General features: G+C 40.6%; 1 protein-coding gene across 1 annotated transcript; it reads right to left on the minus strand.

The window, feature by feature from the left end:
- Positions 1 to 20,435, minus strand: tmem63bb (transmembrane protein 63Bb). The gene is made up of 23 exons (XM_030772088.1): positions 20,301 to 20,435; positions 18,969 to 19,048; positions 15,779 to 15,817; positions 13,504 to 13,594; positions 12,406 to 12,443; positions 11,749 to 11,891; positions 10,500 to 10,551; positions 10,140 to 10,248; positions 9,667 to 9,737; positions 9,042 to 9,122; positions 8,437 to 8,560; positions 7,869 to 8,002; positions 6,926 to 7,063; positions 5,117 to 5,270; positions 4,807 to 4,913; positions 4,165 to 4,251; positions 3,599 to 3,664; positions 3,136 to 3,298; positions 2,792 to 2,897; positions 1,096 to 1,263; positions 791 to 906; positions 575 to 652; positions 1 to 209 (listed from the first exon to the last, which is right to left on the minus strand). Exons 1-23 carry the CDS (start codon positions 20,433 to 20,435, stop codon positions 24 to 26), a joined length of 2,466 nt encoding a protein of 821 aa, XP_030627948.1. The 3' UTR covers positions 1 to 23.
- Between the last annotated feature and the right edge of the window lie 638 nt (positions 20,436 to 21,073).

Raw genomic sequence — 21,073 nt, forward strand, 5'->3', positions numbered from 1 at the left:
CTTCTCGTCTTTCAGCGGCGACATTACTGGCGGACTTCATTGGCAATGAGACTGTCCTCCCCAGACTGAAAGTCTGCCTCGTTGAGACTGTTCCCAGAGTTGATCATTTCCTCGTCCTGCGAGGACCCCTGACCATCCTCCTCACCACTGCCTGCACCAGTTTCATCTGAGTTTGGGTCCTGCAGAACCTGGGCAATGTACATCTGCTGCTAATAGGGAAAAAGAGAAGAAAAATGGAGGGAGTACAGTAATTATTAATCTTTTTTTCAAATTAATAATTGCAGAAGCATCTTAATTATGAGGAAATACAGCTTTAAAGATGTAAGATGATATGGTTAAAAGAAAAAGAAAACAGCAGTATAATAAATAAATATATAAATATAAATATAAATATAATTATTAAACATCGATTAAACTGCAAATTTCAAATGAAAATGTTCATTACCAACATAAAAATGTTGGATTCTAGAAACATGATAAGAAGCAGGTGATAAAAAGCATCTACTGAAAACAAGTGAAAGCTATGGTTGGAGAAGAAATAAATCCTATATACAAATGAGGAAGCTGAACTTACCTGAGATTTATTCGAGGGAGAAAACCGCGCTGGTCGTCCATTTTCAACCCCGTCTAAATCGGTTTCTTTAGTGTCAATCTAACAACAGAAGTGATCAGATGCTTGAGGTCAGTGATTTTACTCTGTGAAATGAAGTAATCTACCAGGGCTACCTGAATTTCAGGGCTGGATACTTTACAGAGCAGTAAGGCATACCTTGAGAACCGCAACTCGTACCTTGTAGTTGTGGGCGCTGAGGTATTTGAAGTGCCCGAAGCAGATGTGGGAGAGGCACACCACGATGGTAATGATGAGTACCACGAATGTGAACATGGAAGTTGCAGTCAGAAACCCTGTAATATGTCATATGCAATAGTTAGGCAATCTTTGGGATGAAAGTTCAGCACCTCATCATTTTTAGACCATTTGGTAATGTCATAATGTCGTGGAATCTGAAATAAAACATTACCACAATCAGACAGACACACACACACACACACACACACTGACACACACATACACACACAGGTATGCCTCCTTACCTATTCGCACCGTAGAAAAGAAGAGAAGCCAGAAGAGGCAGAGGATGGGCGCGGCGACCACTTGATTGACAGCTCCGGAGTGAATCTTCTTGTCCAGTTTGGAAGGTAGATAGGCATAATACATGTTATACCTATCCACCAGGTGCTTCAGGAGCATGTACATCAGACCTGGTAACACGGAGACACGAAGTGATAAAGAGGTTTACAACACTTATTAAGAACAACACTTGCACGGTCACATAATCTATGTCCGCGATTCCAAACCACCTAAACAGATGCTTATTCAAACGGTGAATTAGGCACATTAGTCTGGAGATCCTATATATTGTAGAGAGGAGTTATGCTCTTCCTGAATCACTTATACATCTGTCACTGAGAGATAAATCTACTCTGTCTTGAGGCGTGCGGTTACTCACAGTTTAGTCAACAGTTATACAACTGTCTAAGATAAGCAGCTGTTTTAGCCCACGGAAAAAAAAAAAAAAAATCAAGGCGGTCTCACAAGCAAAACCGAATGGTGAAAGAAAGAGAAAGAACTAAACAGTGTAATAATGATTTAAGAATGGCAGGTTTTCACTTCAAACGTTCTTTCATTTTAAGCATTTAAATATATAAAAGTGGGAAAGTACGATGCAACGAGGTACAGACAAACTTGATGGACATACACATAAAGAAGCACTGGTGCAAAAGCGCAGAAAAAAAACACACCAAGTTGATGTGAATGAATGTGTGGTAGGGTTTTTTGGTCATTAATCAGTGAATGGTGCCTACACACTGTAGAACTGTGATATTCCAGACAGGTTTTATAAACTGCTCAAAAGATACTCTAAGAGGGTTATAGAGATTTCAGTCAGTGTCATAACATGGAACAGCATGCCACAAAAAATAGTACCTCTTCTTTGAGCATCCATTACATAACACAAAAGCAGAATTTGTTTTGAGTGGGCATGAAACATTTTCCCTTTCAACATATCCTTCTTACAGCAGTCATGTCTGGTTGATGTCTGATCACATCTGGTCACTATTAAAACCAAGTCTATACATAGGCTAGTGTCATCAGTAAGGGCAATATGAAATCTGGAGCACAGCATTACTTAGTTCCTCTGCAACACAGCACTAGTGTGACTCAATGAGTCATACATCTCCACCCCCAACAGGAGGTGTGTGTGTGTGTGTGTGGGTGTGTGTGTGTGTGTGTGTGGGTGTGTGTGCGTGCGTCCGTGCGTGCATGTCTAAGAGAAACAGAACACTAGTTCTGAAACGCAATCCACCCTACTAAGACAATAAATGTGAATGGAAAATGCAGCACTGCAGTGTTATATTTACATCCATAAACACGATGAGTGGGCAGCTCTATCGCTGAAGCCCAGCAAGCTGCCAGTGTGCTCCACATGCCGCCTTTGTCTTAGTGTTAAGCTAAAATGTAGACGTGTGTTCAGCTACCAGCAGGGGTCCTCTCATAAAAGATCAGCGTTCCCTTTGTCACTGTACTCCTTTGTCTGTCTCAGTCGCTGCTCTATCCCTCTCCGACTCTTACGTTTTTTTTTTATTCTCCTTTGAAGTCACTCTCTTTTGTGCCAATCCACCCGTATGCGTTTTCTAAGCCCCCCCCCCCCCTCCCTCTCACTCCCTCGCCTTGCTTGCTTGCTCACTTTCTGTGAATGAGGCACTCAGGAGGGAGGGTGGGGTGACTCACCAAAGGGGACGATGATTGGGCAGGTGATGCTGTACGTCATGACGACAGTAAAGACGCACATCATCCAGGCATAGGCAGCCCCGAACTGAAACTCGTAAGCCTGATGCTGTGACAGACAGAGACAGAATCACATCTAAACCTTCCAGAAACATCTTCGATGAGAAAAACACTAAAAATAATGCAAGTTATTGTTAAGCTCTGCACACAAAGTCTTAAAAAGACATTAGTTTATGTAAACCATTCATTTGTTCGTTTTATTGTTTTGTGTGTGTGTGTGTGTGTGTGTGTGTGTGTGCGTGCACGCGTGCGTGCGTGCGTGCATGCATGCGTGTGAGATTTCTCACTCGTTTGACGTTGCGCCTCTCTGCGGCAGAGCGGGCCAGGCACAATCGGATCATGTACATGAGCAGACCAGGAATTCGCAAAAGATCCATGGCATTGCCGATGAAAGCCGACGCAATTACATAATTCACAAAGAACGCTCCATTGTCAGGGAGGAAGACACACCTGATATAAAGGAGAACATAATAAGTGTAAGATCACTTATTTCCTAATACAAAGTGATTTGTCCTTTTTAACACATTTCCATCACTGACTTTATTCACATAATCCCTTACATGGTAGAGACAGCTAATAAATCTGCACTAATTGAATGTTTAGAAACCATCAGAAACAAAAAAACATGCATAAAACACACAACTTAGAAAATTTCCTTTTTTAACACTCCCAACAACTAAATAAGTGCCATTGCAATCACAGATATGTCAGTCATACACTTCTGGATAGTCCTAAAAACAGCACACTTACTCAAATCTGACAGTTACATCAGCCAAGCATCTCTTGTCAAAGAGCCAGCGGAAAAACAGGTCCAAACTGGAAAGACAAAGACATATTTAGCTTCCTGCCAATTTTAACATTCAGTGAACCACATGTTACATGAGGACATTTGCAGTTCTATAATTATAACCTATTATCAGAGGAAGGGATAAAAATGAATAATTTGGAAATAGAAAGTTGTCATGAAATTTGCATCATGCGAACAGGACAGAACATGCATTTCCATCACAACACCTGTGGGCCCTTAGCCCTCAGCCACACTCAAAATACTCAGACAAAAAATGTATTTACTGAAAACTCTGTCTTTTGAATACATACTGTTCTGTCAAGTTTGCGTGCGGAGCAGTATGTTACCAGAACTTGTGTATCTCATTTTAAAGGAGTGTACAAATATCTAGAATTCTTGTATTCTTTGATTACCAGGTCAAAGAACATACATGTTAATCATATATTATAAGCCCTTCATTCTTCATTTTCATCAGTGTTACTCTGTATTAGTACAAACACACACAAACACACACAAACAAACACGATACCTGCTGAGTCCTAATGATGGAAGTAGGAGCACCATGAAGATAAGAAATGTGTAGCACTTGTGCATGGTAGTCCTGTTCTCCCCTGACCTGTCACACAAACAAATACATGGCAGGGGAATCAACAAGTCTCACTTCATACAGTTAGGGTTATCAAACTTTTCTGGGCATCCAGTTCCTCTTGTCCTAGCTTGTCTTTGATAGAGCAATGGTTGTAAACCCAATAACCTCTGATGAGCAAATGTAATGAAAGGTAATTGTTAAATCACAGCTTGTTTGTGTCTGGTCAGCTAGAATTTTACAACAGTATGCTACCTATTACGTACTGTGACAATAATCAAAATGCTGAAATATATCACAAGGGGTATACAGAAACAGGGAGTGTTAAACTGTTTATGGTATAAATGTATTATAAATACTTACAGTAAGCAATTTGCTCAGTTGGCCACTTCACATCACAGCAGCCCATGCCAAAGTCTGCATTTGACTGAGTAACTACAATATTGCCTTTGGCATGGCCAGTGCTTACAGACTGAATATTCTGACATAGATAACATCTTCTCATTACAATGCATGATTCACGAACATGAAATGACAGATCCCGAATGTAGAGCTGAGGTAGACTGCAGAGAGAAGATTGTGTACCTAGTCCAGTGGGCTTCAAAGAAGGCTGAGTAGTAGACAATTGTGGGTAGCAGAGCGGAAAAAGCCCACAGCAGCAGAGTGGGAAAGAACTGGGTAATGATGGGATTCTGAAGGACAAAAGAGAGCAGAGCAACTTACCAACTTCTCCAACTGTAATTACTATATGAAACTATCCCTGTAAAATTTCTCGCCTCCCAGGCTATAATGAAACGTCTAACTTCTTCAGTCTACGTTCATCATTAGATGAAGTATCATAGCTACACAGCATTCTCTTGAGCTGGTATGTGTAGGTTGAACTAAATGGTCTTACATTGAGGTACTCAACAGGCTTGGTCACGTTGAACTTGTCCATGGTGGAGATGATGATAGCAGGGGTGGTGAGGAAGAAGAGCAGGATGAAAAGACTGCAGTTGATAACGAAGCAGCGTAGCCACCACGAGATACCACCAATAGACAAATTCTCCCTATAATACAAGAGTAGATTATCAGGACAATATTAAATCGTTAATCTGCGAGGATAATGGATAACAAAGGAGGAAAAAAGGAGGTGCAGGGGCTTTTAGTCTTGGTGTCACTATCCAGTTTCACCTCGATGGCCTATACTGTGTCGTTTATTTATACAAACTTAGAGATGGGGAGTTGAGAAGGAAACAAACTGACTGCCAGTGTAGTGTTATAATCTCTAGACAAGACTGAGCTCCAATCATCTCCTGCCCCTGTAACCCCCCCATCCCCTATTCTCCCACTTCCATCAACCACACAGTCACACAAGCACTGTGTCCTTGAGTGTGACGATATGTGGGGCCAGAGCCCAAACAAAAGGAGTCATTCAGTATTTATAGTGATGATAACAGAGAGTTCTGCTCATTTCTTGTCCTCCAATAAAAAATTCAACTAGTGAGGGAAAGGCCCGAAGCCAAAATTACATTGCAAGTACTGCATGTACAAGTTTCTGACAGGGCTGTTTCTTGTTGAAGTTGCTGGTGTCAAGCCAAATTTACATGGCTCTGTGCCACTTATTCGAGATTCAAGATTCACTTAATTGTCCCATATTTGTAGGAAATTTGACTCGGGCTTCCACCCATGCTGCATCCATAGAGAAAAACATTCCACACACATAAAAGACAGGGTAAGACGGCTACAGGGAACAAGAAACATATCTAAGAAATTAATAATAATCAAAAGGTACAGTAACAAAAGACAGAGCAAGACATAAAATGACAGATAAATAGATGAAAATAAACAGATATGAACAGATAAAACCTATAATGCCAAAAAGTAAAAAGAAAGTACAGAGAGGTATTATAACTGAAAGATGGTCGTCATATCGATTCCATCCCTGTTACATCTGCCGCCATTTAAAAAAATGTATTGATGTAGGGATAAAAGAGTTTTTAAATCTATTCAAATGACAACGTGGTATTTTAAACGTCCTCCCTGATGGCAGTAGCTGGCACTCAGTACTTGTTGGCTTGCCTTAGCACAGCCTGCTCGTAGGTAGACTGCAGGGATGGACGCTGTCTTACACCTTTTATCTTCCATACAGTTTGTATGAGTGGGACTAGTTCTGGCTTCAGTTGCATAGAGAAGTTACCAAACCAAAGTGTGATGCCATATCTAATCAGGCTCTCAAAGACGACCTGAAAAAAGACTACTATAAACTTCTGATCAACCCCGTGAACTCTGAGTCGCTGCAAGAAATGCAGACGTTGTTGTAGTCTGCTACAGAGACTATCAACATGCGTGCTCCAGGTCAGTGAGCTATCAATAAACATACTAAGGTATTTGTACAAAAAAAGACTTGTGAGATGGTTTCATTGTGGATGACCACAGGCCTGTGTTCACCAACTCCTCTATGGTCAAACACCATCTCTTCTGTCTTTTTAAGAGACAGAGGAGATGGCTTTTGTTGGCTTACAAAATATGAATATTTCAAGCATTTTCAGAGTGAGGAATACTGTTTCTGACCATTTTAATATACAATAATAAGCCAAAGATTATAAGCTATTCAAACATTCCATAAAGTATAAAGTCATCTACGAACAGACAGCAATCCAGGAAAACCCTTGTGAAAAAGCAAGGAGGCATGAGGGAGAGGGTTTCCAAAGGAGGGTCTTACCAGCGCACGTTCTGAGGGTCCGGGGCATAGGTGACACTCCAGCTGTTGACATGAAGGCTCTCACTGAACTGAGAGGATCTAGGCTCCTGTCTACACTTACAGCCCTGGCACTGACAGGCATTAAAGTCTTTCAAGATACTGGATAAGAAAAGGAAAGAGGGAGAGAGAGAGAGTGTGTGAGGGAGGGAGAGAGAGAGAGAGAGAGAGAGAGAGAGAACAGAATGAGGAGGTGAATTATGTAAGAGTTTATTTGATATAATGTGAAATCTGTCAAATGGTAGGACACAACTTTCCCTGTTCTTTTCATTTCATTATAATTCTGACGAGAAAATGTCTACCTGGATGGCACTTTCATTTCATCTCTTGTCTGAATGATTAATTTTACATAATTTTACAATGATGCACTCTTTCCTATTTTCCCCATTGTATTCTTAAATTATAACTCTATAGATGTAATTCTGATGTATTCCACTGCTTCTGAATGCTAAAATTCAAAATGCTAAGTTCAACATCTCCAGTGTAACATGGAAATATGAGAGACCACAAAAACTTAATCTGAACAAGTGGTTCACACCAAAATCTTCATTCATGTCACATTACATACAGATTCAGCATAAAACTCTTGTTCAGATTAACCTGATGGATATCATACAGTCCCACTGTCTAAAGTGGCCAATGCTAATGGTAGCATGCCAACACACAGCCGTGAAAGTCATGCCTAGCCTCCCACCTACAGACTCACTTTAAAGTAAGAATACAATAAATAAAGGGGGGGGAAATGGTGAACCTTTCCTATAATTATAAAATGAGCTTTAATTGAATTGCTTTAAACAGTTAAGAAACGTTTTGAACATGCCTAAATCGAGTTTTTAAATCGAATTAGTTAATGTGATATTGGAAATGCCCAGCACACTTACTCACTCTCACACAAATATACACTCACATTGCAGTCATAGCCTCATTTTGGAAAGTTACAAAAGCCATGCCCAGTGGTTTAGTGTTGACTTTCTCCTTCTCTTTCCTGTACTCCTCTTTCAGTTTGGCCTCCAGCTTAGTGTAGTAGTTCACTGCCTCCTCCTGTGAATGAACAAAGCAAGATATGCATCTCTAGGGATACCAAATCAAATGACACTCACACATAGCCACTCTTCTTGGATCCAGCAGCTTGGTTAATATCACTGCAATGTTATTATCCACTTAAGGAAAAGTTCCTGTAACACACTCCCAGTTTTTTCTAAGCTTGCATTGGAACCAGAAGCTTCATCGGGTTCAGTTTGTGCCAGTGTCTTAACACATCTGATTCTATAAATGATCCTCAACCCACTAATCAACTGAGTGAGAGGTGTCGGCGTTGGGCAAGAGCAAAAGAGAATGCAAACGTGTAAATCTCTGAAACTGTCAGGTGAAACTGCTAATTATAATGTTTTTTTTTTTTGTTGTTTTTTTTTTTTTTTTACAGATACTGATAAGTGCTATCAAAGCCAAGCCATGCCTTTGGTGTGAGCAAATACCTCCTCACAGCCCTTAATGATACAGCAGCACAGATGACCACATGGTTTGGGGTTGATCATAGTCGGCATGTGTTCCTTTGCCATGAGCTCCGAGTAGAACTTCTTACTGCGTTCGGTCTTCTTCCTGTCGACCGCACACACACACACAGACACACACACACACACACACACACACACACACATTTGCACATGCTCCCATTATCAGGCTGTGTTGGACCATAGATTAGACACCACCATCAGCTAAACCAGCTCTTTGGGTTGTGCAGCCGCCATACAGTGCCCAGAACATTCCAGAATTAGGGTATAGGGACTCAAAGGAATGACAGCTTTGGTTAACAACGGGAGATCAATAGCCTGCAGTATAGATGGGCAGCTTGGGCAGACAGACCAAATTGGTCATCAACTGGATTTACACCTCTGTGGACTCTCCATCAGAGTAAAGAGTTACAAAGGTGCCAAAAAACATACTTCAGCTATTTATGCGGTTACTTTATAAACCGTGAAGATTACTGGTACGTGGTGTTTGTAAGCTCCATAGAAAAAGGAGATTTGACTAGAACAGAAGGACCGGGAACCGCAGGGAATACAGGGCAAAAGGACCATACCTCTCCGCATTCAGAGACATCAGTTTGGCCACATTGTAGCAAATCCGCGCCTCCAACACAGTACAGTTCTCATAAGCCTGCCTGTGAAAAATGAAGCAAACATTCAAATCTCACAGCGGCGCCAGACAAAAGTTGAACAAGAAACACTTGGTGTTTGCATTAGGCATGTCTGGAGTGATTTTTTTTTACACTGCATAAGCAACAATAACCTCACTGATCACTCATCTCCAATTTAAACAAATGTCAAATTAAAAGACCCATGTTAATTACCTTTAGCCTCTACCAAGCTTCTCAATGTACCTACTTTGAGTCATGCAAAACTTGGCAAATGAGTTACATGACTTGAATTCATAAAAGTAATCTGGACTCCAGTGGCTAGTGGCATTAGATGAATGCTAATGACTTCATTGTATGGAGTATTCCTCCTGGAGATATTTAACACGCATACATTTATCATACAGAAGCTTCTTTCAAATTTAACACGGTGTTACAGCCATTCATTCAAACTAATATACTATGACTATAGCTCCAGATTAAAGTCAGTATAAAAGATGCAACTGTTCTATGTCTATGCAGTCATGTATATGCAATATCATTTTAGAAAGAGTCAGGGGGAAACACTTACTCAAAGTGCTGTTTTATTTGAATTTCTTCTGCATATTTAGAGATGCCATTTATAAATAAAGTGCGTTTGACCTAAGTGGGGAAAAAAAACAGAAACATATCGTTTTTTTTTCTCTCACAATATTGTTGAAATGTTGTAGTAAGCAGATGCTGCATAATCCTGCCATGCATGCAGAGTTGCTTGAAGATGAGGCCAGACAGTCTGTAAAATCCTTCAGGAATGTAGGTCAAAGCTGTAAATGCTTCATACATAGTTCATGAGATGTACTGTATGTGCGTCTGACTGTTCAGAGGCTGCGTATGCACATCCAGTACAAAAGGTAATGCTACTTAAAACGTGTGCATTATCGAAACACTTGTATATATTCACAACTCGCTAAAATGAGGCATTTCATTTCATGGATACGCAGATGAACTCTTAACTGCTTGTGAGTTAATACTATCATTCATAGTATTAACCCTGTTAGAAATTACCAGGTCGTCTTCTTTGTAGTGCATCTTGGAAGTGTGGCGTCTCATGCTGTAGACAGTGAGGAGCAGGTACATGAACGCAAAAGAGGTGTGCAACCACAGCAGGTTATTCCTACAAAACGACCAAAAAAAAAAAAAAAGAAAAGAAATCCATGAAACCAACTGAACCTAAATATTGAGTCTCCAAAAAATATAGATACATGTTTAAAGACAAAGCAAATATCGCTGCCTTCATCTCAGCACTTTACAACATGTTTCATTACATTTAATCATTTCTTAAAATAAGAAAATATTGCATTTTTTTACGATTCAGGGGAAAAAAAAAAATCACCATGACTAAATTTGCATTTAAAATAATCTCACCCAGAATTCAGATTTGCAATTGTGGTGCGCCCAAAACTGTATGCGTTGTTGTCTGGTGAAGAAGAAAAAGAAGCACATTCAAACACCTGATCTATACATGAAACAGGTAATAACGATAAAGCAAAAACAGCAGCAGAAGATCCAGACTCAGCGCCATGTGTGGCAGATAAAACTGCCACGGTGTTAGATCCAAGAGCTGTAACGTAATTTTATCCCATGTACACACAGAGAGAGAGAGAGAGAGAGAGGGAGAGAGAAAGGAAGAGAGAGGAGTGAGCAATAGATAGAAAGATGAGAAAAAGAGAGAGCAGAACATATGAAAAAGTATACAGAAAGAGGAAGAAGCCAGTGGCTACTATTACACATTTGCTCTAATCTAGTTTGCTGCAGCCAGAGGCTTATCATACTGTGCCCTGGCGAGATAACAGTGGACCGTGGAGGAAGTTCACAAGGTACGAACCCAAAAAAGAGCCCAGAGATGGACCAAGCGCAAAGCAGGAAGGATAAGATTATACATTAATGTGCCAGTGTGTGTAACCCTTCTCTGTCTTTCTACTAACTCATCGCCCTCTCTTTCTCTTTTTCCCTCCCTCTCTCTGTCTCTCTCTCCTCTCTCTCTCTCCCTCTCTCTCTCCCTCTCTCTCTCCCTCTCTCTCTCCCTCTCTCTCTCCCTCTCTCTCTCCCTCTCTCTCTCCCTCTCTCTCTCTCCTCTCCGATGAAATAGTCAGCCACCCAATTACCCCACTTGCAGATAGAGTTCAATCCCATTACGAGTGCAGAGCACTACAGATAAGCTCTAACTCATTATAATCTACAGCTTGGGACGCTAGAGGGCAGGGAACAGGAAACAGGGACAAGAGCGTAGGTAAAAGTGCTACGGCAAATGCTAACTCTGTCCAGAGGAAATGGCAGAGGTTAACGCTCTTGCTCCACTCAAAAGGCGGAGGTTGTAATCGGATAACCACAGAGTAGCAAAGGTTTGAATGCAGAATTCGATAGATTTTCTACAAGGAGTAAAAGAGGAGACACCTCCTCTCCTTGCTATCAATTAAGATTATCATTTTGTGTTGAGCCACAGACAGGTATTCCCTTTCAGGGCAATAAACTCTTCTTTTTTTAGAAGTCATATAATATCTTAGTCACACAACTATCTCCTACTCATTAGTCAGCAGCCAGTTGGTCCCATGGTAAAGCAGCCATAACATTAGACGGGCTTAGCTGAAGAGGCAACCTTTGACCCCAGACTCACCCAGGAGGTTTCCTGAGAAGTTAACAGGCAGGACGATGCCGACCGAGAGAACTCCAACCACCACCAGCAGGCCGATGATATGCCGCTGGAAGGAGAGATAGTGCACTGCATCCTCTCCACACTTTTCTCGAATCTCCTCATCCCTGACAAAAGAGGCCAGCGTCTCAGCACACACTTACATTACAGTAATCTATTACATAAGAACGAATGTGGACTCAATGTGGAATGTTTCCTAATTAGGTTTCTAAGCATTTACTTTACCAAGTAGGTTGCGATAAAACCTTTCTTTCCCCACCCTTAAAACAGTGAAAATACAGACCAAGACCCTTAGCAGTGATCATATAATTCATGTTATCTCCTTGAGTACTTTGCAATAACCTCAATATTATTACATGAAAACCTCCAGCGAACCTCCAAAATACAGCTAAACATCACATTAAAGACTATATTTAAGAAGATGTGTGCTTTGGAGAATTTCCATTGATGTTAATTCAAATCCTAAAAGCACTATCACTGCACCAACAGAAGTGATATGTGTAATGCATAATATAGTGCAGAGCAATGCATATTTGCATCTCGTAACGGTAAAAACGTCTGTGAGAGATCTCATACTGTTCCAGAAAACACTGTGCTCGTTAAGAATGAAGATGCACTCACTTAATTCTGAATATGGCTGTTAGCCAAGAACAAAAGCCCTGCAGAGAAGGGAAATGACAGTTTCAATTAAAACACATATATACACAAAAGACTGATATTTAAAGAAATATATGCTCACATTTTACTACACAGTTCATGCACTCGAATTTAAACATTCCTTCGGACATTTAACTAAAACCTGATTTAAGCACAGTGTTCGAGGTATGCTTTCTCCTGATAACTCACTTCGAGTCACATGATTCGCTGACTGCAGAGTGTTACTGGCATAAGGCAGAGGAGTGTGAAATAAGTGACTGATCAATTCACATTAAAAAAAATGAGGAAGTAAAGAAGACCTGCGGTGACCAGTTAAGCAGTCAACATAAGATTTCTTTTTGGGTTTTATCCAAATGAAATCTATGGCAGGGCTGCTTAGTACTTTAGATCTGGAGGAACTTGAGGATTTAACGCAAGAACGAAAGTGCCTATTTACAGTTTTTGTTGAGGTGGCCAGTTTCTGTTTCATAGTTGCAGCCTTTCTGACTTTCCTGTCAAGGACATCTGGTACACTAGCAGAGGAGATGCCATATCAACAAATATAAAAGCTTCACAGGGGGACAGAGTGGGAATGCTGCCCTCGCTATGTCCTAAGTCAATCAAGCCAAATTCAGAGTTATGGTGTAATTTGCCCTTCATATAAAAATCAATCATGTCCTTAGGGAACAGAACCAGAGAAAGAACACAGCTACCTTGCCTGAAGGTGCCTTCACGTGTCCATACACAGGAGCACACACAGACACACACACACACACACACAGACACACACACACACACACAGACACACACACACACACACACACAAAGACACACAATCACACAGACACACAACCACAAAGACACACACAGACACAGATACATACACAGACACAGATACACACACATAGTGCTGGACAGCACTGTCTGGTCTCTGCTGTAATCCTACATTACATAACAGGTCTGGGATGGCAAGCCAGTCCAGTCATTTAAAAAGATGGACGTGAGACACGTGGTAGACAAAGCAGAGCTGGTAACACAGGAGGGGTAAGCAGAATGGGAAACGGAGCCTCAGAGATTCCTTACGTTATCTCGTTGTTCGAAGTCCACCGAGCTGGAGACTGAGGTGAGACGCTCGTAACGATCTGGAGTTTCAGAATGTAAGGCAGAGGCCACACTGGGAGAGGACGAGAGTGAGAAAAAAAAAACAACAACAGTGAAGCACAGTGCTACTGGACCTTCCGTGAGGGATTTTTGGTTGTTTGGTTATTTATGTTATTTTTTTGTGTGCGTGGTTTTGGTGGGGTTGACGGCAAAGTGTTGGAAAGGATTGAGGGCTAGAGTTGTTAAACCTCTCAGTGTTCCAGCACTCAGACATGCAGATCTAGGTCATATTCACATCTTAAGATGGGAGGTGAATTAAGTATTTAGAACGCAGCACATGAATCTATAACAACTCATAAATCCTTGAGAAGTCACATGATGTTGCTGAAATACTTCAAACATTTTTGACATTTGAAACTAGTTGGCTACTGTAACAAGATGTATTGAAAATGTATTTTTAAATAAACTAGAGGGCCAACAACAACAACAACACAAAAAAAACAGATAACCACTCCACAGATACAATTTTAAGCGCTTATCAGGTTTTTTTTTCCCTATGTAGTCAAGCACATATGCACTAGGCTGTCAGAATTCCACACGGTTCTATTAGTCTGGTAAAAAGCTGAGGATCACATGGGGTTCTCTCTGACTGACAGGTCCATTAGCCGAGTTGGAGAGAAGACAGACCCTGAACTGCGTGCTGGGACCCTCTGAGGTGTCAGAGCAGAACGATTTCAAGAATCAGGAATCTTCACGCAAGCTGTTTTTCCTTTGCGTTCTTTATCTGAAGCTGCATGCCTCAGTGCTTACTGGATTGAGGGTCTCACCTACTATCAGTGATGTCAGGAGAGCAGATCAAAGGAAATTGTGAAAATGCTGCACAGTTGCAAACCCAAATGGCTAATTTCACCCTGGTGAATTAAATCTTACCATTATCAAGTGATGAAAAAATAAAGTCAAGTGATTCACATATAATCTGCAACCCTGTTTGTTTCTCATTCTCGGAAAGTCTATAACTTCTTCAAATAAGCTGTTAAATTGCTGTAAGCAATTCTTGAAAGTTACACATTAAAATGACTTGCTTTCATTAGTGTTGAAAGAGTGCGAATAATAGTTATTATCCTACTGAAAATTATGCATAAGCTGGAGCTACAAGTTGTGCTCAGTGATGTGAATAGTCATAAAAGTAGAGCGCTATATCAGATATTCAAATGATTTCTTTCCAGGGGCACACTACAAAGGGCTCATGCAGTGTTTTGCTGAAGAATTATGTTAATGTTGATATTAACAGAGAATAGTGTCTGGTCTTTTGAGTGTCCCCAAAGCAAAAACAGCTCGGTAGGTTTTACTGAAAACTAAATAATCCATGTCAAGACACTGTAGTGAGCAGCATGCCAGTGGGAAAAACCCATCCTTAATATGACTAATGTGATTTTTGGTAATTAAGATAATACCGATAAGGACAATGCAGACACTGTTTTGTAAGTAAATCAGAGAAGAGTCAGGAACTCCCTATTACAAAACTGTGTGAGCAGAGGTTATTTACATCTACCATCCTAAGGGGAAAACTACCACACATAGACTACATTATCCAAATTTCCACAGAGCACACACAGGGCCACAGACCATGACAACTGGGGTGGAAACAACCTCAAAACTTTCTAAGAAGGGTATGTGGCTCTACCACAGTCCACGTTGACGGCTTTCCTTAAGACAAGTGCTAAGGTCACAGACTGACAGACAGGAAAATCACTGGCTCTGTAGCTATTCTTTTACCTCCTCACAGGTTCATAGTTATCCCTTTCTTTTCGCCTACTGTGGTCAATTCACACAGGTGTCAAAGGAGACGCATGTATGAGACAAGAGATTCATAACACATATGCATTAGGAGGACCTACGGGGAGTGAGGTGGTTAAAACAGACAATGCAGAGTACACACAGGAGGAAAACCCAAAGCCAAGTGAGGCAAGGCACGCGTGGTATTAATGTAAAAACGTCAAAGGTAAGGCATTCAAAGAATCTGTAAAAGATATCAGTATCAGACTCCCCACCAAGCAGTCTCCAATCACAAAATCCTCTCTCTCTCTCTCACACACACATGCACGCACACACACACAGAGGCTTCAAAGAGTAAGAAAGTTAGTTCAATAGTGATTAGTTCAGTGGTATGAAGAGAGGAAGAAGGATCAGAGTCAAACCAATCAGGAGTCAAATCAAAGAGGATCAGAAAAACACCAAAAGGCATAAAAAAACATACTATTCCCGTTCCTCCAAGCCGCTGAATCTTTTCTTCTGTCTTGGGAATGGGGAAAAAAAAAAGAGGGAGAAAAAAAAATAAATGAGCCTGAAAGGGGACAAATTCATTATAATCAGCATGTCACACTTATCAGCTGGTATTGGCAAAACATTAGCGGGGGAGTGAAGTATGTAAAATCCCTTTTCAGTAACAATGAAAGAGGAATCGGCACATGGTGGTAAATGGCTGTTTTTTTTTTTGCAAATTTGGAATCAGTAATACTAAGTGATCCTTTTCTGCCATGGATACAAATGATTTTAGCTCCTTCTTATACTAGGTAACTTAAGAGTAATGCACCTAAATATATTGTGACTTCTATATAGGGACATACCATGCGTAGTCAGGTCAGCCATGCAGTGGAGCCTGTCAAAGGATACAATCTACACCACTGCTGCTGCTGCTGCTGCTGCTGCTGCTGCTACTATTACTACTACTACTACCACCACTACCACCATTTTTAGTTGAGTGGAATGAGAAACAACTGTCCAAGTGTCTTTTAAAAGTATTATACATTCCTTTCAATCTCTTAGGACACTGCCCAGCTTATAACCCTTTTTTTAAACACATATGCTATGCTTAAGAGGCTCAGGACCACTGTTGTGGAGAAATCCCTACTCTGAAATAGTCAATCATATGAGACAAAAAGAGAAATAAAACGTACTCATTTACCCTGTGAACCCTGCACTTCCTCTCACAGGGCGCACACCATTGTGAAATGAGGAATTAATTTACTGGAAATTAAAGTACCAGAGATTCTACATTTAGAGTGTTTGTCATACAAATCTTGGAAGTCATACAGACATGGTGAACTGTCTATGAATATACACTGTACATAAGAACAAAAAAAACCCGGACCAAACAAACAAACAAAAAAAACAACCAAAGGGTGGTCTGATGTATTTAAAACTTATAAACTGAATTTAGACAGTAATTACAAACCCACAGTTAATAAAAACCTAAACATTTTTGCACATCTGGTATTTTACAATATCTAACTGGCCAGTTCATATACAGTGCCTGCCAAACATTATGAAGTATATTCATACTGAACGTTTAAAAAAAAATAAAATATGGAGGCTGTGCACCAAGAGACTTGCATGTCAAATGAGATGTTGTTGTTCGGTTTATTTCTGTGAAATACCAATGAGCAATAGGACCAGGTCAGTCAATGCAATGTGGAACAGAATGACATCAAGTGTAAAACTAGGGTATTTCCGATGACTGTCCTCCATCACTGTGAAGTAAATCAGGCAATAGGGAGTGTAGGCACTGAAATAGCTTAGCAAATCCTCACCGTGCACAGGAAGCAGAACCCAAGAAGAAAACTGTCCATGAAACAGTTTGGTTTATGGAAACTGATGGCTTTTATGACTGTGGTTTAATACACCTACATCCTTGGCAAAGCCTTATCAGAAGAAGACTGAGGAAATGAGTGAGGTTTGGTTTGCTCATTTGCAGCAGGATAATTGCCACGGCAAAAAGAGAAGGAGGAAATTAAAATCTCAAACTTGGCAGGGAAATGCTGAAATGCGTAGGAGACCAGACTTAGAAAGCAGTATGTCTGTCTACAAAGCTATATTTGCCCCAAACCAGCTTCTTCTCCAGAAAGAAGTCTAGAATATTCTAAAAGGAAAATGTACCTAAATTTCGAAGTTTATGGACAATATCTGATTCAAGGCCTTACTGATTTTTAAAAAAAGACCTATAATGATGTACAAACATTAAAGCAAAGGTGTGATCATACTAGCTTCATAGAGCATAGAACTCCATGAGACTAGACTGTTATTCTGACACTGATGGTATTCTGCATTCTGCAGATGAAACCCACTGGGACCACTGATGGCATCTGAACAATAGACATAGTTAATATCATCTTACAGAGCTGAATATTTTAAAGGTTTAATCACAGACAAGAGTATCTGTTCAGTATCTGTAGTTATGCAAAAAAAAAAAAAGGTTTTGTGAAAACCATCCGTTCACTCCAATACGGTTCCATGTCATTTCGTTTGGCTTTTTAATGGCCTTTCAAGGTCTCTGTAGAGTTGTCAGTGATTAGGAGAGATAAGGTGATGTGAAGTCAGACGTCAGCACAGGCAGAGTGCTGAGTCTGGAGCTGAGCTGTGGGATACAGGAATCTGGGTTAGGAAGTTCCCCAGATCACCCAGGCTGTTATCCCCTGTTTACTCAACTGTCATTCAAAACCAGACAGATACAGAGCCTAGGAATAGAGTCTGAATCAACCTAACATCGTCATCATCATCATCATCATCATCATCATCAACCACCATCATTACCATTTCTCCCTCTCTTTCTCCAGCTTCTCAAATTCCTAATCTCTCCTACGCTGATTTATTCTTAAACCAACTGTGAGTGTTAATCACTACGAAGTATGCATTATTTATATAGCTTTACTTATCTGGGACAAACAGAGATGGGATCCATACAAAGGATCACACACACACACACACCATCAGACTGCACTGTTAGTGGTCATTCAATGAATAGAGAGGAAAACACCTGAGTCAAGAAGACTAGTGCGAGACTAGCAAGCTCTGCTCAAAAGATTTATCCTTACAGGATGGTCAGCTAAATGCCTTTTCGGTTAAAGGCTAGGTTTTTTTTTTTTTCAAATTCAGATCAATCAACTGTTGAATTGCTCTGTTAAAAGCAAAGTACTCTTCAGGGTAAGCTTTGTCAGCGAACAGGTAATGGTCGAGCTGTAATTTATGGCTTTCAGTGTAATCTTATTGGAACAAAGCAAATAAAAATCAACGATCAGAAACACAAACCCCCTGAAAATAGAACAACCCTGTGCTGCTTTATGTAACTGGCTGGTCTGAAGATTGTAGATCAAAATTCTTAAGCACCCAATGGAGTTTTATAAAGCTTAAATTAATATTCATATGTCTGTATAATTGGTGATATCTAAAGAGTCATGATAACAGTCATTAAAACAAGTGCAAAAACTGGTTATGACTTCACGAAACAATAGTTACATACATGGGGCAGCTCATAAACATGAATACAGTATTTACCCCATTTTAGTAATCAATGCCAGAGCAGCAAAGTGGAAGCAGAAATCATGAGACTGATAGAATGGGGGAATGCCAAGTTGTCCAATGGACAGACAGCCCTTGTGCTGTGTCCTTACCTGTCAGCATCCGTCACCAGCGCCAGCCTCCCATAATCCCAGGCCACTTTTCGCAAGATGGAGAAGACAAAGAGAAGAACCTGTAAGAAGAGCAAGTGAGAGAGAGATTAGTTAAACATCAGGGGATTATGTGGCTACCTTTCTTTTTCTCCATTATCTCAGTGTCAATTATATCATTCAGATAAGCAAATTATGAAAAAAACAATAGGTAGGCCCTTTAACTGCTTGTAGGTGAATGCAGATCCATGGGGAAAAATCTGTTAAGAAAGAAATGTTACATTATGAGAACAATGGATAGTGTAAACCAAGAGATCCTTACTTCATTCCATCAAGTTCATGTGGTTTCGATCATCTGGACATATTTAAGAAGAAAGGACCTTCTGCACTAATTAACAATTGTTTGTTTAAATGTGTTTGTTTCAGGTGGGTCAGTGGGTCAGGCTAGGCTGCTAGCGAGCACGGACAGAGCGATGACTACCAAGGGAAAGCATACAGTGCATTTATGAAGGAGACCCCCCTCTCCCCTCCCCCCCCTCCCCGCTTTACAATCCACTCATGTGAATATCTCTATGGCGAGACTATCTAGGTCAATCCATTGTCCCAGTGGTCACACAGCAGTATGGATTTTTCCCCTCATACAGATATAAACAATGTCGTTGTGCTGGATTGTTGAAACTGGAGTTTTAATACCGTTCCCTAGTCTAATCTTTGCCATGAAACATACTCATCAGGACATAAAAAGTGATGTTGAGGTGAAACATCTCACTGTCTTCAAAACATTTAAACATAGGTTCAAGATCATCATATGAGAAGCTGGGTGTTTGACACATACCGCAGTCTGTGATAACTGAATTTAAAAATTCTAATGTTAGCTGGAAACAATGACAACACACAGGGTCAGTATCTGAATAAGGCATAATTACACTTCACTTGTTGGAACTAAAACATCAGGACAATGTGAATATTTCACACAACAAGTAGAAAAGACTGATTAATTGTGTATTTTCCATAATTCTATAAGCTTCATTCTGTAACCCCAGTAGATCCGTTACTTTCAGCTTTTGAAGCCTATTAAGGTTTTAGAGACAAATAGAAATGCAATGATCTGATTTCAGAGGCTTGCATTCTGACTGGCAATTAAATGACTTGCATGTTGATTTCAAAAAGAAAAGCTTGTTGAAATCTAACACATTTCCATATGGAAACCCAGCCATCGTAGCTAGCAGAATGCATCAATGCCCCGAAACAGAGGTAGTTTAAGAACAGTTAAAAAAAAAAAGGGGTGAGGTGGGGGGGGGGGGGGGGGGGGGGGTTATGTAAAAAGGTACTCACTAGGAAGCACATAAAATCGAGGGCAAGGACAGTGGGCACGCCTCCGAAGGGCAGGCCCTGCAGCACGGTGCTGCGGATGCGTGCGGAGTAGCAGTAGTCCTTGGAGGTGTTGCTGTAGGCCTCTTCTATCCTCATTGTCACAGTCTGAGAAATCTCTGAGCATGCTCACTGCCGCATCCTGCGTGAGAACCTGCATGGAACAGAGGGAAGGACGGAGAGCGGTTTCAATGAGCTGCCTGCTATTCCTGTTTGAAAGCATTAGGTTGCCAGGGCCTTGCCAAGATTCTTATTTTTTTAAGTGTCACAAGCTATGGGGCAAAAATGTGCTAAGTCATCTTTAGCTAGTAGCTGGACATCATGTTCACACATTAATTGATCCTTGATACCATCATCGGGCCTATATCACACTGAGTGAGGGGAGATATTAAACATTTGCTATATCATGACAAAAATTCAGTTTGACAGGGATTTCAAGCTCTTTCAGTCTTTTGATGACTAATGGCAATGCCAGTCCACAGAATCCTATATCTTCAATCTGGGCTATTGCTACACCTACACACAAGTGCTTTATGAACTGATGCAACAGTTTAAGTCCCTTGTGACTTGACAAAACACTTAATGCTACTCCACATTGCCAGTAAGGATGTTAGCCTTTCCAAAAAACTAACAGTTTTGGCTTCAATGTGACATTGATCTGATTTCTTTACATATGTGACATAAATGTGACATAATACACGCCTGATCTTTGTCCGAAGAACGTAACGTAAACACAG

The sequence above is a fragment of the Chanos chanos genome, chromosome 4, assembly GCF_902362185.1.
Source record: "Chanos chanos chromosome 4, fChaCha1.1, whole genome shotgun sequence".
In the NCBI taxonomy this organism is placed as follows: Eukaryota; Metazoa; Chordata; class Actinopteri; order Gonorynchiformes; family Chanidae; genus Chanos; species Chanos chanos.

What these genes read in the sequence shown, in the direction of transcription:
- tmem63bb (XM_030772088.1), bottom strand. Translation starts at nt 20,435, where the DNA reads ATGAGGATAGAAGAGGCCTACAGCAACACCTCCAAGGACTACTGCTAC. An exon ending in CCATCATTAGGACTCAGCAG is followed by an intron (nt 3,665 to 4,164) that starts GTATCGTGTTTG and finishes TTGTCTTTCCAG; the next exon opens with TTTGGACCTGTTTTTCCGCT. An exon ending in GATGTAACTGTCAGATTTGA is followed by an intron (nt 3,299 to 3,598) that starts GTAAGTGTGCTG and finishes CCTTTATATCAG; the next exon opens with GTGTGTCTTCCTCCCTGACA.